Source organism: Scleropages formosus, chromosome 22 (assembly GCF_900964775.1).
Source record: "Scleropages formosus chromosome 22, fSclFor1.1, whole genome shotgun sequence".
In the NCBI taxonomy this organism is placed as follows: Eukaryota; Metazoa; Chordata; class Actinopteri; order Osteoglossiformes; family Osteoglossidae; genus Scleropages; species Scleropages formosus.
Genome location: NC_041827.1, coordinates 21,817,252 through 21,832,591, shown reverse-complemented (window position 1 = coordinate 21,832,591; position 15,340 = coordinate 21,817,252). Strand labels below are relative to the sequence as shown.

Sequence of the window (15,340 nt, the reverse complement as noted above, 5' to 3'; positions counted from 1 at the left end):
TTGAGCGTCTCCCTTTCGCTTTGCGATCGACGGCAATAAATAGCACATGGTGGATGGAGGACGAAAGCTGCGCTGCGCCTCGGAAAGCCAATCGCAGTGTGTGTCTGTTCCCGAGCCCAGCGAGGCCCCACAGAGCCCCCCCCACCCCACCCCCGAACCCTCCCCGCACATCGGTCCGCCCGTGTTCGCCGTGTGCAAGTGTTTACACACACAGCTCCACGACACGCAGCGTGCGATACACGCAAACATCAGCCTCGGAGGAGAAAAATGGACACAGCGAGTCAGGTACACCTGTGACCTGGGTGACGCGTCGCGCGCTCGATCATGTCACCGCAACTCATGATGATGATAAAGCGGGAGATCAAGTGTGATCGATGCGAAGTCCTTCGGTGTCCACAAGCGCTTAATACGATATGTATCCTTTTTTTATTCGTTTGACCCTCAGATCGTGTCCGTGGGGACATTCGGAGTGCTAAAACTGCCCCTTGGATTTATACGCGTCCTGGAATGGGTAAGTAAGTGGCGCGCGCCGGGGAAACGCGAGCTCTTCTTGTCTTGTTTGTTTTGCTGCGTGTGAACTTTTCTTCCAAGTGATAAGTTTTTTTTTCACCGCCTGTTTGCTGAGGATATATTGATCGGATATATATATATTTTTTTGAACTAGTAGGACGGTCTACAGTGGGACCCTTAAGAATGTTCGAACCTCAGAGCTTCACCTCATGTGATGCCTTGCAGGGAAAGCTGTTTTGGGTGAATAGTAATTAAAATAAGTTAATATTGTCTCCCAGGTGTGCACTGTACGCTGTTACATTTTGGTAAACAGCCCCCCGCTGGGATGCTCCACTCGGAAGGAGCGTCCCGGTGCGCGAGCCGCGCTGCGCGAGCAATCCGCTTTATGGCTCGAGTTCATACTGGGAATCCTCCTCATAATTGGAGATATTTGCTGCACGGGATAATTTATAGGCAATTCTGCTCGAAACCGCAGTGTCTGAATTCCAGCAAATCGCCGTGCATTATCGTATTAATGACAATATCTTCATGAGGACAATAAATAGCCCAAAGTGCTCCAATTTGCATAAGCGCGGCTTGGCGCTCGCGCGGTTCCAGAGCCGCTGCTCTTTGAAAAGCGGCACATTTTACGGATGCGGACCGAACAAAAAAAAAATGCACGTTTTGTCATATTTATAAATGTTTAAGTTGCCGGACGAAACGCCGACTGGGTTTTGTCTTTGGACGTGTTTTGGTGCTTATTTTCCACGTTCACAGTCGGCTTCAAAAACGAGATTATCGCGAGCGCAGCCAATAAACTTTGTGTGTGTGTGTGTTTTTTCTTTTTTTTTTTTTTTTGCGCCACATTAAGTGTGTTCAGTACGCGCGGTGCGCACCAGTGAGCTTCTCTCCCTCTCTCTCTCTCTCTCTCTCTCTCTCTCTCTCTCTCTCTCTCTCTCTCTCTCTCCGACGAGCGCGTTGATGTCTCGCGCCTGCCGTGGTCTTTGCCCGCCTTCTTATTCATTTGTTATGTGCGTGAAATTGATGTTTTATAAATCGATTTTACAACAAATGCAGCTGTTTGTCTTCTTTTTAATGCGTTGTACAGCTGGACACTTTGGAAAATGTGGTCTGTGTGTCCTTGCGAAAATAGGGTTGTTTCTACTTTTTTTCTTTTTTTTTTTTTGTAACTATTAGATTTTTTTTTTTGAATCAGGAAACGCCCGGAATGTACAGTTATAATGTACATTCTCTGCCTTTTCCATCAGCTGCTTTATTACATCTAGCTGAGCCTGAAGTTTATCCCCAAAAACAGCTCTCATCCAGAATTCACAGCAGTCACAAAATTCATCACGTATGGAACTCCTGGAGCTGCAAATGAGCCATTCACTTATATTGCTCTTGTTCATCTGGCTACATGTTCTCCAGATGTGACAGCAGGTGGCGTAGTGGTTAGAGCCCATGCCTTGCAGTTGAAGAATCCATGTTCAAATCTCTGCTTCAGATGCAGTTACTTACCCTGAAAGGATTCAGTAAAAATTACTGTATGAATGGGTAAGTAATCGTATAAGTGGGTAAGTAACTAAGTAGCTTAGTATAGAAACCTCCCATTGTAAATCACTTTGGGCAAAGGTGTCAACTGAATGAAGTGTAACATGGTGCTGATGTGACTGGAGCATGACTCTGTCCTGTGTTGTAACTGCCTTCTAATTGTGTCAAGAAGATGGCTTTGGTACCATTTGATGCCACTCAATGAATGCTGTGAATGGAAATGGGGTTGAAGATGCTTCTTCCCAAAACCTAGACAGCTATATCCTTGTCCATCAGTCTCAAAGCTCTGAGATTCACCTGAGCCCTTCATTAGAGCTGTAGGGGACCAGCATGAGGTGACACCACCACATCCTATCACGAAGGAGATGTTCCATAAACAAGCTCTAAAGGTGAATGGCTGACAGTCACATGAAAGGAGGAATTAGACCGACTTTCACGTTTTGAAAATGTTTTCCTGGGCATTTCCGTGTGTGTCAATGATGGTCATATTTAAGAAGTAAGTTTGGTTCGCCCGTGATTTGGTTGCACTTATGGAAAGGTGCTTAAAGCATGACTCAAATGTTCATTTGTCAGACATGAGCTATACAAACACGGGCTTCTCATGGTGTCACAGTCTGTCTTGTCATGTTGATAAATTTGATACATCACGTCCTTTAGCCTTGCTGACAGTGACAGCACTTCTTAGATAACTACACACTATTTCATTACATTATTTTGTGACAGCAAGATTAAAGATAGTCACAGCCAATGGCAGTTTATTTCTCTAGTTAGTTTTGACCAGACTGCTTTAGCACTACAAGTATTTCCCTCATGCCTTTGTGCCGGGCGTCTTGCATTGTTAGGTTTTGTGTACCAAGCTTTTTGCAATTATTTTTCCCCTTTTAAACACCTGCACAATTTTTACCACACCGATACAGGGTAAGTACCTCACTCAAGGATGTAAGAGCTGGAGCGGACCTCCCCTACTATATTCTGTGTCTCAAATAATAGATCTGATCACTTACCTCTGCAGACCTAAAAAATACTGTCAGGTTTCTCAGATGATTTTTTTTCTTTTTTTTATCTGTTTATCAAGATATGTTCTTGATTGAAAGTTCAAAATACAAGAAAACAGATTTTATTTTGTTCTTGCTATGCGATGAATACAATGTACAAGCTTTTGTACATTGCGTCTAAATGTACAACTGTGTTGCATTCAGACTCAAATGGTAGTTTTTTGCCACACTGTAGGTTAAAATGTCCAGAATGTGTATGTCTAACTCATCTCTGAAGTTCCCAAAGCGTGATGTGTGCTGCTGCAGTATGAGATGTTTAACTGGAACAAGGAGCATGGTATATGAGTTGCCTGCTCGTTGCCTGTATGGGTCAACTGTTATTCATTTCACACACACAACACTGCTCTTCAGTCTCTGGCATGCTGTCAGCGTGTGGCTGAAATTCTTCAAACGGCTTGAAGCTCCTGCTCGGAAGTCATGCAGAAGCTGTCCTTCGAGACGTGAAAGGCTCGGGCCTCTCTTCGCCTGCCACTCTGTGTAGCTGACGCCTTTCTGCCCGAATCAGGCCTGACGCCCCATGATTTGCCGGAGCGCCGGTGTCAGATGGCGTCGGTCAGCGGCCGGGTGAGGGGGGGTTGTGTATGTGGAAGGCAGGCGCGAAGAGCGATGTGATGGCGGAGTGGGCGTGGCTGCACAGGGACAGGGGTTCAGCACCCATGCGATATGCCGGATGTGTCCTGGACAGTCATCGCACCACTGGGGGTGTTTAAAGGGAGTCGAGGCTCCTGTCTTTGGCTCTTAACTGTTGGGTTGTAGTGTGCGTATGTGTACAGCTGCCATACACACACGGAGGAGGAACTTCTCATTCGCAGACTTGGGACTTGAAGCCGGTTCCTCTTGAGACCACAGTGTCTGCTCTCTAGGGTCATTGCGCTCGTAGGGTAGTGTCATGACTCATGGTGCTTTATGGATGTTAACCAAGAACCTGTGCGCAGTGACATCACCTTGAGAGCCACGTTTCAGGCAGTGTCAAAAAAAGCAGTTAAGGTGAACATGGAGAATTGCTGTGCTGTCCATTTTTGTTGAAGTTCCCCTGTTCTTAACCCTACACCCCCTATAAACAGTTGATCGTCTCCAGTTTCTTACCCATCTTTCTACCCACAGCTCATCCCAATATTGGTTTTATGCTGTAGGCACTAATTACCACACAGCAAAACACCACTTTGCAGGTGTCTCTAATTAGCTGGAATAAAAAGGATGATGTTTGTCACAACAGAAGATGCAGCCATTAGGGGAGTCACTCTTCCTGGGCCCCTTGAGAGGGATTTGTCAGATGGCGTTTTGCAAAATGGTTTCTGCAAGAGATGCTTGTAGTGGGGGGGTGGGGGGGTTGCTATCAGAAGACATTTCCTTTGATGCGAGGCACCTGCGTACATGGGCGCACGCACGAGGAAGCGGTTCATGCTTTTCTCCCGCTTACGCACATCCTTTTTTCATAACGTCGCCGAGCCCTTTGCATCCGAGCATCCCGGAAATTCGGAAATGAGCGGTGCCGTTCTTTTTTTTCTTAGCGTGGCTAAAATCTTTTACGGCGCGGCAGGCGAGTGAGATTACGAACTAAATGAAGTTTAAAAATCGAGGGCGTGCGGCCTTCATCGTAGCGTGAGATGTTTATTTTTACCAGCAAATTGCTGCCTCTCGTTTCCGCTCCGTGGACGTGCGCGGGAAGCCTCGGCTGTGGCGGCGAGGTAGCGCTCGTCCGTAACGCTGACCTTTCTGACCTTTCCTCGCCTGCGGCTGTTTTACTGCCATTTTCCCTTGGACCGCGGTCATGTCCGCGTTGACTCGCGGGGCTCTCGGGTCGTTCGGTGCCAGGTTATGGACTAGAGGCCGAGTGCGAACGCTAATAACTCCTTTGTGCCTAAGTAGTGTGAAACGGGATTATGACGAGGCGTGCGCGTTCGCAGTTACGTGGCGACATCAACAAACGACCGCAGAAGCGCTCGGTGGGTGTAGGTGCTTATATAGGTCAGTGTTCCCAAACAGCTCCGGCGTGCGTGAGCCGTAAATGTCGGCCCAGGCAGTTGCCGCGTTCCAGTGCCGGGGAAAGAGATGAAAATGGATCCTTGCCCACACTCTTTCGAGTGTCCTCTGCAAAGCGAGTGGTACTTATCACCCGGGAAACATGCCTTCTAATCCCGTTTCGCTGCCAGTGGCTTTGCTGCGTATTGGGGTTTGCGCTCTTTTTCATGTGGCCCGTTCCCTTTTTTCCCCCCAGCGCACGCATACTGCATGCCTCTTGCACAAAGTACATTCGCACGGGCCTCACATAACCTTGGGGGAACTAAATGTTGGTAAATAAGGTGGGTGTCTCCAGATCGAAGGGGTCCCGAGAGAGGAGGGGGACTTTCAAACGATGAGCCTGCTTTACTGGAAAGGTGCGGTCAAGGCTCCGCTGGCACGGTCCATCATGCGCCACATATGTTTGGAAAATGGCCTACGAAAGCGTCAATAGAACTGCTCCCAGATATCTACAAGACTTGATCATCTGCCGCACCCCAACCAGACTGCTTCGTTCTTCCACCTCTGCTCGCTTGGTGGTCCTACGCACGAGAGGTAAAGCACGGAGATTCTCGGTTCTGGCTCCGCCTATGGTGGAACGACCTCCCCCCCTCCGACTCAGTTCTGCTGAATCTCTGTCCACATTTAAAAAAGGGTCTTAAAACTCACCTTTTCCAGACTCCCTTCTCCCATTATCTCTGAAGTTCATGTAAGGTGTAAATGTTCATGCTCTATAACTTTAAGGTGATGCCGTATAACCCTTTACACAGCTACTCCTGTAATGTAACATAGATGTTTGTATATATATCACAAAAAAAGAAAAATATCACTAGGATCGTGATCACGAATCCTACACACCTTGATATTCAGATAGTTTTATGCAGCTACTCGTGTGATGAACATTGGTTCGTATAGTGGAAACAAATCACTTAAAAATCACGCGTCTGCATCTGTGTCTTTCTGCTAATGTAATGAACACATTGTATTTTCTATGAGATGTATGTCGCTTTGAAGAAAAGTGTCTGATAAATGAATACAGGTGAATATGTAAAATATTGGTGAGGTTCTGCTGTAAGTGAGCATGTTGTCGATGGACTCGGGGACCGGAGATGACGGTACGATTAGAGAACGTCCGTTCAGAGCACCCCTCATCACGGAGAGGTTTGAACGGCCGCCTTGGATCTGCTCTGCATCAAATGAATAATCGGTGGCGTTATTTAATATGCGTTTCGCGTCATTGCACAAGGTCAGCGCTCATTTTCTGTCCATTCATAGTTCAAAACCCAGTTGTGACCCTTGAGTTGTTGCGAAGAGCCGCGCTGTGGCGTTTGTTTTAATTGGTGGTGTTATTTCGAGAAAATCGGGCCGATACGTCAGCAGATGTCCGTCTGAATTCTTACAGCATCCAATTCTGCCCACATCATTTTGCCTTTGGATTGGCAATGACTAGACGTTTTTTTGTTGGCAGGCTGTTTATTTTCTCTTTTAAAAATCTTTTTTTTCCCCGTTTTCCTTTTCTTGTTGGTACATGACTGTATGTACACTTAATGCATAATTTTTTGACTGCTGTCATTGACAGTCTTGCTCCACATACTGCTGATGCTTCTTGGAGTTGAACCACTTATCATTCACTGATGATGTCCATGGTCTGTAATATGTAATGTGCTTAAAATATTTGCAATACATCATCATGTTTTGTGCTCAGTATTTATTTAGATACCCCCCCCCCGAAATATCTGCTCTTTCATGTGGACATTGCCAGGATAAGTTGGATGCTGTTCTTGTCTGTTCATTATTGTTATGTCTGTCATTATGATTTTGTCTTCCACTGCTGTTGCTAATTTTTCTTCTGAGACGCGGAGAGCTGAGTTGAGAGGTGAAGGTTATTTGGGACCCAACTTACGGTCGCTGCCTGGAGACTGTTCGCATACGGTGGCCACTCGTGAACTGCTGAGAAAAGGCTGTCTGTCCGTTTCTGTTACGTAAGCACAGGGCTGCGTTTATGTGCAGACCCGAGCTCGCACCTGCTATTCACGCGTACGTTTATTTAGCAGACTTGTCTCAAAAGCGACTTACGCTTTTGACTTGCAACGATTTACACATTTCTACAGCAAGGTCATTTTTACTGGAGCAATTCAAGGTAGGTACCTTGATTATGGGTAATGCAAAGAAAAAGGAGCTTCAGACCCAGGTTCTTTGATTCCAAGGCAATTGCTTATTATTTATTAATTTAGATCAGTTTTCTCCAAAGTGACTTTCAATGTGAGGTGTGTACGCTATTGTGAACGCCATGATTTACCCATTTATATTGCTGACTCATTTTTATGCCATCAATTCTGGAAAGTAACTTGCTCAAGGGTGTTACAGAGGGAGGTCAGGTTTGAATCTAGGTCCTTTGAGTGCAAGGTGGCAGCTCTAATCACTGCACCACTTACAGGTCCAATATACATTTGGCCCAATGTAAAGTGTTGTTGTTGGTTTTTTTTTTTTTTAAAATCAGATGTCACATTGTTCCACTCGCATGTCTTCTAGGATCATTTACAAGCTGTAGGATTGCGGTGGGAGACTGTTAGAATGGGCAGACCTTCCTTACTCAGTCTGGAACCTTCTTCTAATGTTTACGAATGTGAACCAAAGAGGGTACGTTGCAGAACCGCGTGTAGTAAAAGTGCAGAATTTCCGTGTGTTTGGCCGTGACGATACGCAGCGTGTGTCATGGGTTCCCATGTAGTGGTGCAGCCCCCTCCAGCTTTGTCATATCTCCATGAGCGCTTGTGCCTCATCCCGTCTTCTCTTCTTCACCCAGCAGTCCTCGGGAGCGCTCTCAGACCCACGTCCCTGTTGGGTGGCCGAGCTTGGAAACCACTGTGACAGTCGCTGGAGGATAGGGGTGGGCTTCGCTCGGGTCACCTGACCGAGTCTCCATGGAAACCCCAGAGGGGTGGGAAAAACACTGTTACAAAAATAAATTCAGATTTTCTGCTTTTCTTGTGGTTAGTGAAGCTTGCAGAGCAGCCAAGATGTGCGCAGTTTAGCCAGGCAGAAGATGGCAGGCATGCGAGCGCTGGGTAATTGATCAAAATTCCATTTTACTTCCGTTTCATGACAACAATTACGTGTCGCACTCAATTATTTCCATTTTTAATCAGCCGGTTGCACAAGCTTCCTGTTGTTAGTGAGTCACCAAATTACCCCAGGGCGTTACGTCGGGCCGTCTCACCTCGCTTTCTACCCCCGACGCAGGAAGGCGGCATCACTTCCCTATACATTTGTACGTCGCCAGGCAAATTAAAGAAATTATGTACAATGGACTGTCAGTCAAAGTCAAATCCTTCAGCATTCACATAGCAGCAGTGCTGCTCTTCAGAGCACGTTCTTTTATTGACGGCACATTCGGTTAGGTTTTCGTCCAAACGAAAGATGACTAAACGTCATCGAAGTATAAAGCAACTGGTTGGATGTCTGAACAACATTCTGTGAACAACATACATGGATGTGATTTTACATAGGGCTTTATTCTTTTAAAATTCACATAATATTCATGATAAAGTAATACTGTAGTAGAATAATAATATCAATGTAATACAGAATTAGATTTTCATTCATTATTTTCGCTTTCATTTCTAATTGTTTTCTTTTGATTTTTCTTTGCTGTTCCACCATAATACTCTTTTTTTTTTTTTTTTTTTTTTGTTACACTGTAAGAAAGTCACTGTAACGGAATCATAAAGTTAACTTCCTGTCAACAAAACATAGTCGCCGATTCAATAAGAAAAGTGGTGCTTTGTGGCGGTGCGATCAGTCGATGTTTTCCAACAGCAGGTGGGGCAGTGGTCGGAGCTCAAACATAGTATACTGTAATAAGGTTGATATGACCGCCAGGACTTGCAACGGTCATCCTAAGGATTCCCTTGCGATGGTTAAAGAATTTATCTCTGAGGAGTAGTGCCATTTGGTACTGCCTTACATATAGAAACAGATTTTGTTATTCAGTTTGCCGATGCTTTTCTCAGAAGCAGTTTATAGGGTCTTGTTTGTATATTAAGTTAGTATTTATCCATTTACATAGCTGGGCAATTTTTACACTATGAATTCAGGATAAGTGCTTTGCTCAAGGTTACTACAGCAGGAGGTGGGATCTGAACCTGTGTCCTTCTGTTGCAACGCCACATGTTTAAGGGCTACCCTGCCTTTGTGTTGTGCCTGAGCCTGTCGATCTCGCGTTCAGCACTCCTTCTGCTTGGTTGGGAATTGGAGTATTTTTAACCCGTACAGATAACAGCTTTGCAGACTGATATTAGGAAAACAAAAGGAAGTTATTCACAGGCCACACGTCTTCCGCTTGTGGCTTTCGGGGGGGTGTTTATTGCTGAAGCCTGAAGCAGTGTACGCAACACGGTAAGAGCAGCGCACAAGTCCCCTAACGGAACGTATGGATCTACTAATAAGGCAGGGGTCTGTTGATCCTCTCCAAACAGAGTTGTTTGGTTTCTCAGAGTGATAATACTAAGGTTGTTTTTCCTGGCTCCTTGCCTCAGGGGTCCTTATTTGGTGGCTGACATTTATAATGAATAAAACAAAATTAAGGGCTCAAGTGTCATTATGAATTCACTCAAGTCTTGCTCGAGAAAACACGATTGTTTTTGTCCTGTTTAACAAACAAAAAAATTATTCAAAGCGTTTTCTCTAATGCGGTGCACACGCCATGTGATTTTATCTGTGATGTGGCGCTGTGGTAAGCCAAAGGGAATCATTTCGAATTGTAAATTCTCTCTCTGTGTTTCAGTGAGCACCGGAAAGATAACAGCCACGACAATTCAGAAGGTTGTGTTTTGAAGTGTGACTACTGAAGCTAAGAGTGTCCAGCAACGGTACTGTGTCTGTAATATTAACTATGAACTGGGTTTACTGGAAACTTTACTGACGGACAAATACATCGAATCACTGTTCACTGAATGATAATGTAAGATGGAAATTTCTTTTGAGTCCAAAATCAAAACCCTAAAGGTTCTCAGTTCTGGCTCCAGTGTGGTGTAATGAGCTTCCTCTATCCCTCAGAACTGCTGAGTCCCTCTTTATGTTCAAGTTTGGTCCCAAAATATCTCTTTGAAATCCACTTCTTTTTTCCAGTCTCCTGGCTGCTACATAAACTTTAACAAAATTTCTGTAAAACAACATTGGACATTGAACATTTTGCCAACATACAGTACATGTAGTGTGATACACTACATGTACTGTATGTTGGTAAAAAGGGTGGTATTGGACTAAATGACTGAATGCCGTTTTATTAACCGAGTGTAACAAAGGAGGCTGAGACGGTCACGTGCAGTGCTCGTGAGTAGGGGTTTTATTGAAAGGAAAGTGCGTCACCGGACAGAGGGACGGGGGAAAAGGAGGCACAGGGAACTGGTGTCTGGGGGTGGTGCTCGGGACGAGGGTTCGAGGCCGGGGAGGCGTTTTGGCTCGCGCTTCCTGACACCTCGTTGTCGTGTCTGGCGACAAGGTCACATGCGCCCTCTCTCTCTCCCTGGTCCGACCAAGGGAAGAAATAGAAGACTTGATTAGACTCAGGTGCTGTTGCTCCACCCCACGCTCCGCCCGGCCTTCAGCCCGCCCCGGCGTGCTACGCTGAACTGTACGTCACTTTGGAGAAAAGTGTCCGCTAAATTAATAACTATCTAAACGTTGTGCACAAAATACCAACTCGGCTGGCGTTGTAAAGTTTTGATGCTAAAATTTATGCAGAATCAGGTCATCATTAAGAATATGGACTTGATGCATGAGGGGCCCTGCTATATTACCCTAGAGCAGAGGTATGTAGATTTTTGAAAACCTGATGAAAGCTTAGGATACAACAGTGAATACAATAAATTCACACACTTTCAGAACCGCTTGTCCCAGACGGGGTTGCGGGGAACCGGAGCCTACCCAGCAGCACAAGGCATAAGGCCGGAGGGGGAGGGGACACACCCAGGACGGGACGCCAGTCCGCCGCAAGGCACCCCAAGCAGGACTCGAACCCCAGACCTACCAGAGAGCAGGACCCGGTCCAACCCACTGCGCCATCTTACAATAAATTCATAGGAAATATTCCACTCATTTTTTTTGTACAGGAAATTATTTACCTTCACATAGAATTATTTTGTGGATACTAAGGGCGCAGTTATTTTTTTATTTTTTGTTTACTTTTATTAAGATGGACAGTGTTTTAAAAGCAAGTCTGTGCTTCACAGACCCCCTGCCGCCCATCAGATGCCCTAGGGAGTCCTCAGCTTAAGAACCCCTGTCCTAGAGCAAGGTATTTAACCTGAATAAAGGGTGACATTGGTTGGATGAATAAGTGAATGCCACATTTGATAAAGGAATTTGCCTCCCACCGATATAAAAACTTGCATAATAACTGCAGAAGAATAACCTGAGATGCTGCAGATGCTCCTTATTCTGTGCATTTCCTCCACATTTTCATGGACCAGAACCCCAGTGGGTCCTCATCTCGCTTTCGCTCCACTTGCCATATATCTATTACTCCTGCTGGTCCTCGTTCTGCCTGTGAAAATGGAGGCTGCTAATTGTGGAGGCACCCCCCCTCCCCCCACAGAGCTGGGGTTGTATAATCCCTGCTCCCGCAGCCGTGGGACAGGAGCCTTCATTCCCCCCCCCCCGCCCCCCCACCTCCGAGTGCAGCTGGGAGAGGCCGATAAACAAATGGTTCTAGGCCCGGCGGCCGCAGCAGCTGCCAGGGATGAATATCTTCACACTGCGTTCTCTGCACACCCAGAGGAGCAGCGCAGTGAAGAGGGGAGAAAGTGCCGGGGGTGCGGGGGGCATCCGCGGTGGAAACGTGAAGAGAGGCAATTGTGGGTGAAGTGGGGTAGGCTGGGAGAGAGGTGCCGCGAGGGTTGTACCATGGGGTCGGAGCTCAGCTCCAACGTGCGTGAGCGTGGATGCTTTGCGTGTGAGTGTGACTGAGGATGGTGCCTCAAATAGGCCCACAGAAACCGAGCGCGCGTGCCATTTCCGTGGCACCGGTTGAGGACGGTGGAGAGACCATCCTTTCACCGCTCAGAGCGCCGACCGCTGTCCTCTGGTGTGGCTCTGTACGGCACAGCTGTGTCCCGCCTGCGCCCATCTGTGTGCTGTCTGTGCCTGTCTATGGCTGCGGACCTTCTGGGACCTTCAGCGGTGACACCTTTGTATGGGGTGAAAGGGGCATGTTGCTGGGTCACAGGGGTCACTCCTGAGGTGCCCATACAGAGTCCTACCCTCAGCGGCGCCACCAGTGCACGGCTCATCAGAACGGTACCGTTACCACACTCCATGGTATCTGGAGGTTTTAGGCAGCACTATAATATTTTTGCTGTAGTATGCATAGTCCATTCATCTATTTTTAATTGCTTCTTGTCAAAAGCAGGGTCATGGTGGTTCAGAGCCTATCCTGGAACCATAGGGTGCAAGGCAAGGCAATAACGCACACTGTCGGCAGTTTAGGGTCTGAAACACTTGTCGTTGGGCTAAAATCCATTCAAAGGCTGGGAGACTCTGCAAACTCCACGGAGACTGAGCTGGAGTGGAACCTGCATCCACACCCACAGATGAGGAGCACTGAGGCACTGGTGCTACCTGCTGTTCTACACTATAATTCACAGTCTGATATTGAAAACCAAGATATCAGGTAATGGAGGCTGAACGGATTGTTTTTTACAAATGCATCGTTTCCCATCCTGACACCGCACTATAATCATCCATTGACGTGGAAGCCCTGTTTACATTTAATGCTTAGAAATGACCTTGTTTTGAAATTTTACGGCTACTGATCTCCTCGCCGGTCTCAGAACATCCGAGGAGCTCGGGAGGCAGGTTCTCCCGTGCAACGTGGCTACAGTCCCCTGGTTTTGCCCTGGTCCAAATGACACCCCGTGTCGCAGTTCCGGGTTCGAGGCGGATTGCACGGGAAGTGGCCGCTCCACGTCTTGGCTTTGCGGACTGTGTCATTAGCTCAGTGACATGGCACTAAGTACAAGTGCTCAACACTGCCCGCCATTTGCCTTGCTTGGTTACTAATACCCCCCGCTGCCACGGCTATTGCCAGTAAATGACACGTTGTTCATAATGCAATGTCTTCATGCTTCGCAATGAGTACCTCGTCGTGCCTCATCCTCCAGGGTGAAAATTGAGGCTCCGAAATAAGCTGAAATGCAGGAACGTCCTCGCAGCTCCGGCTGCAGCCTGTCATTGTGCGCTCTGTCTGCTCTGTATCAGCGCCGATTTGCAGGGGCTCCAGAGAGTTATTGTGGCCCAACGCCGGCGATCATTTAGTCTGCGCTGGATTTGTTTGATCTCACATTATCGGCTCTTTTTAATACTTGCGCTTCCATCCTAACGAGAGCGCTGCTCCAAACCGCTTGCAAGCGCGAACCTCGGGGAATGAATGAACGTGGTTTTCTTTTTTCCTTCTGTTTTTTAATGCTGCTATTTCCAGTGAATTATTTAGTCGATAGTTGTGATCGTGTTTTACCATTATACTGCGAACCATTATAATGGTTCATGATCTGGTGCTGATAGAAAACTGCTGCGTGGCTCCTGTGTGTGAGTACACAAGTTTACGGGGACTCCGACACTGTTTTTGACCGGATGTGTGGGATGGATGAAATAAAGTGGCAGGATTAAAAAGCGACTGCCCCCCACCCTGTCTGGGGAGAAATAGGAGCCGCCTGATTAATTATAGGAAGAGATGAGATAAGCGGGCCTGAGCTACACGCTTTACAAGAAACAAATTAAAGAACCATTATCGCACTGTCGCACCCCCTCCCCCATCCTCACATGGTTTCATTCTCCTCAAACCCGCACCCGCCCGCCCGGCCTGCTTAGCGCCATTCCCAGCAGCCGTGGAAGGTGGACAGACGGCCGTTAAAGAGCAGCTAACGCATCGCTGTACGAGTCCTGCCGTAGAGTCACGATGAAGCAGGTCGCTTATGAAGAACCTGAGAGGTTTAAATTTGGGGTCCAGAATTTGGATTAAATTTGGGGCCTCTTGCTCTGGGCTTTGACTAAAGGCAGCAGGTGACGTAGCGGTTCGAGCCTCTGCCCGGCACTGGGAAGACCCACGTTTGACTCTCACCTCTTGCTCTCGTACCTTTGATAAAGGTGCCCTGCACTGATACAGTAACAATTGCTCTGCTGCAAAAATGGGTGAACACTGTAACGGGCAGCATGGTGACATGGCGAGTAGTGCTGCTGTCTCACAGCACTTGGGTGGTGCGAGAGGACATGGGTTCGATCCCTGCTCTGTCTGTGTGGAGTTTGCATGTTGTCTGCATGGGTGTGCTCTGGTTTCCTCCCGCAATCCAAAGACATGCTGCTCAGGTTCCCCCATAATGAGAGAGCGTGTGTGTGTGTTCTACTGATGTATGGATGAGTGAGCCAGTGTAAGTAGTGTGTCTAGCAGTGTAAGTCACCGTGGTGAATAAGGTGTGTGGGCTGAGAACACTACATAGAGTTCACTGGAAGTCGCTTTGGAGAAAAGTGTCTGCTAAATAAATAAATGTAAATGTAAGACTCTCTTGGAAAAAGTCAGATAAATAAATGTCACAGATAAGCATACTGACGGATGGGACATGCTGGTATGTTGCTGTAGGTGACGCAGTCCCTTATCGACACTCCACTTGCTGACCAGCCTGCCGGCTCTACACGGCTCTCGGCAATTTCAACACACCACGTTCCGCGGAATACGCAGTTTCGGTGCTACTTCTGATGTGTGTGTCCTCTTAAGTTACCACAATGGTGCACTTAATACTGTATTGGATAATTAATGTATTGCCTAGTATAAAAATGATCATTTTATGCACAGACTCACTCGCTTTCCTTAATCGCTTGTCTACATCAGGGACATGGCAATGCAGAGACTATTCCGGAAGCATAGAGTGCAAGACTAAGCAAGGTACACCCTGGATGGGGCGCCAGTCCATCACAGTGATTTTTACTTATGTATGATGATATTTTATCATAGAAGACTGTCAGAATAGTACAAAGCAGCAGGCAAAGCCTGCTTGTCCTGGGTTATCACGCAGAACTACTAGGATCCTGAAAATCACACCGTTTCAAAACACTGTCACTCTTCGTATGTGCTGTTTTTTGTGTTTAAAAAAAAAAGATCGCAAAGGACAATTACTGAGCAGTCTCTCTTGTAACAAAACACATTCCTGCTTGGGGGTTTTCTTAAACACTACTCCCTCTGCTGGCCTTCA

General features: G+C 46.8%; 1 protein-coding gene across 1 annotated transcript in view; it reads left to right on the top strand.

The window, feature by feature from the left end:
* Positions 1–211: 211 nt before the first annotated feature.
* Positions 212–15,340, top strand: part of synpra (synaptoporin a) — a 37,037-nt gene continuing 21,908 nt past the window's right edge. The window contains exons 1-2 of the mRNA XM_018734068.2: positions 212–285; positions 446–511. Coding sequence (XP_018589584.1) covers positions 268–285; positions 446–511 — 84 coding nt within the window. The 5' untranslated portion in view covers positions 212–267. The remainder of the gene's footprint in view (positions 286–445; positions 512–15,340) is intronic.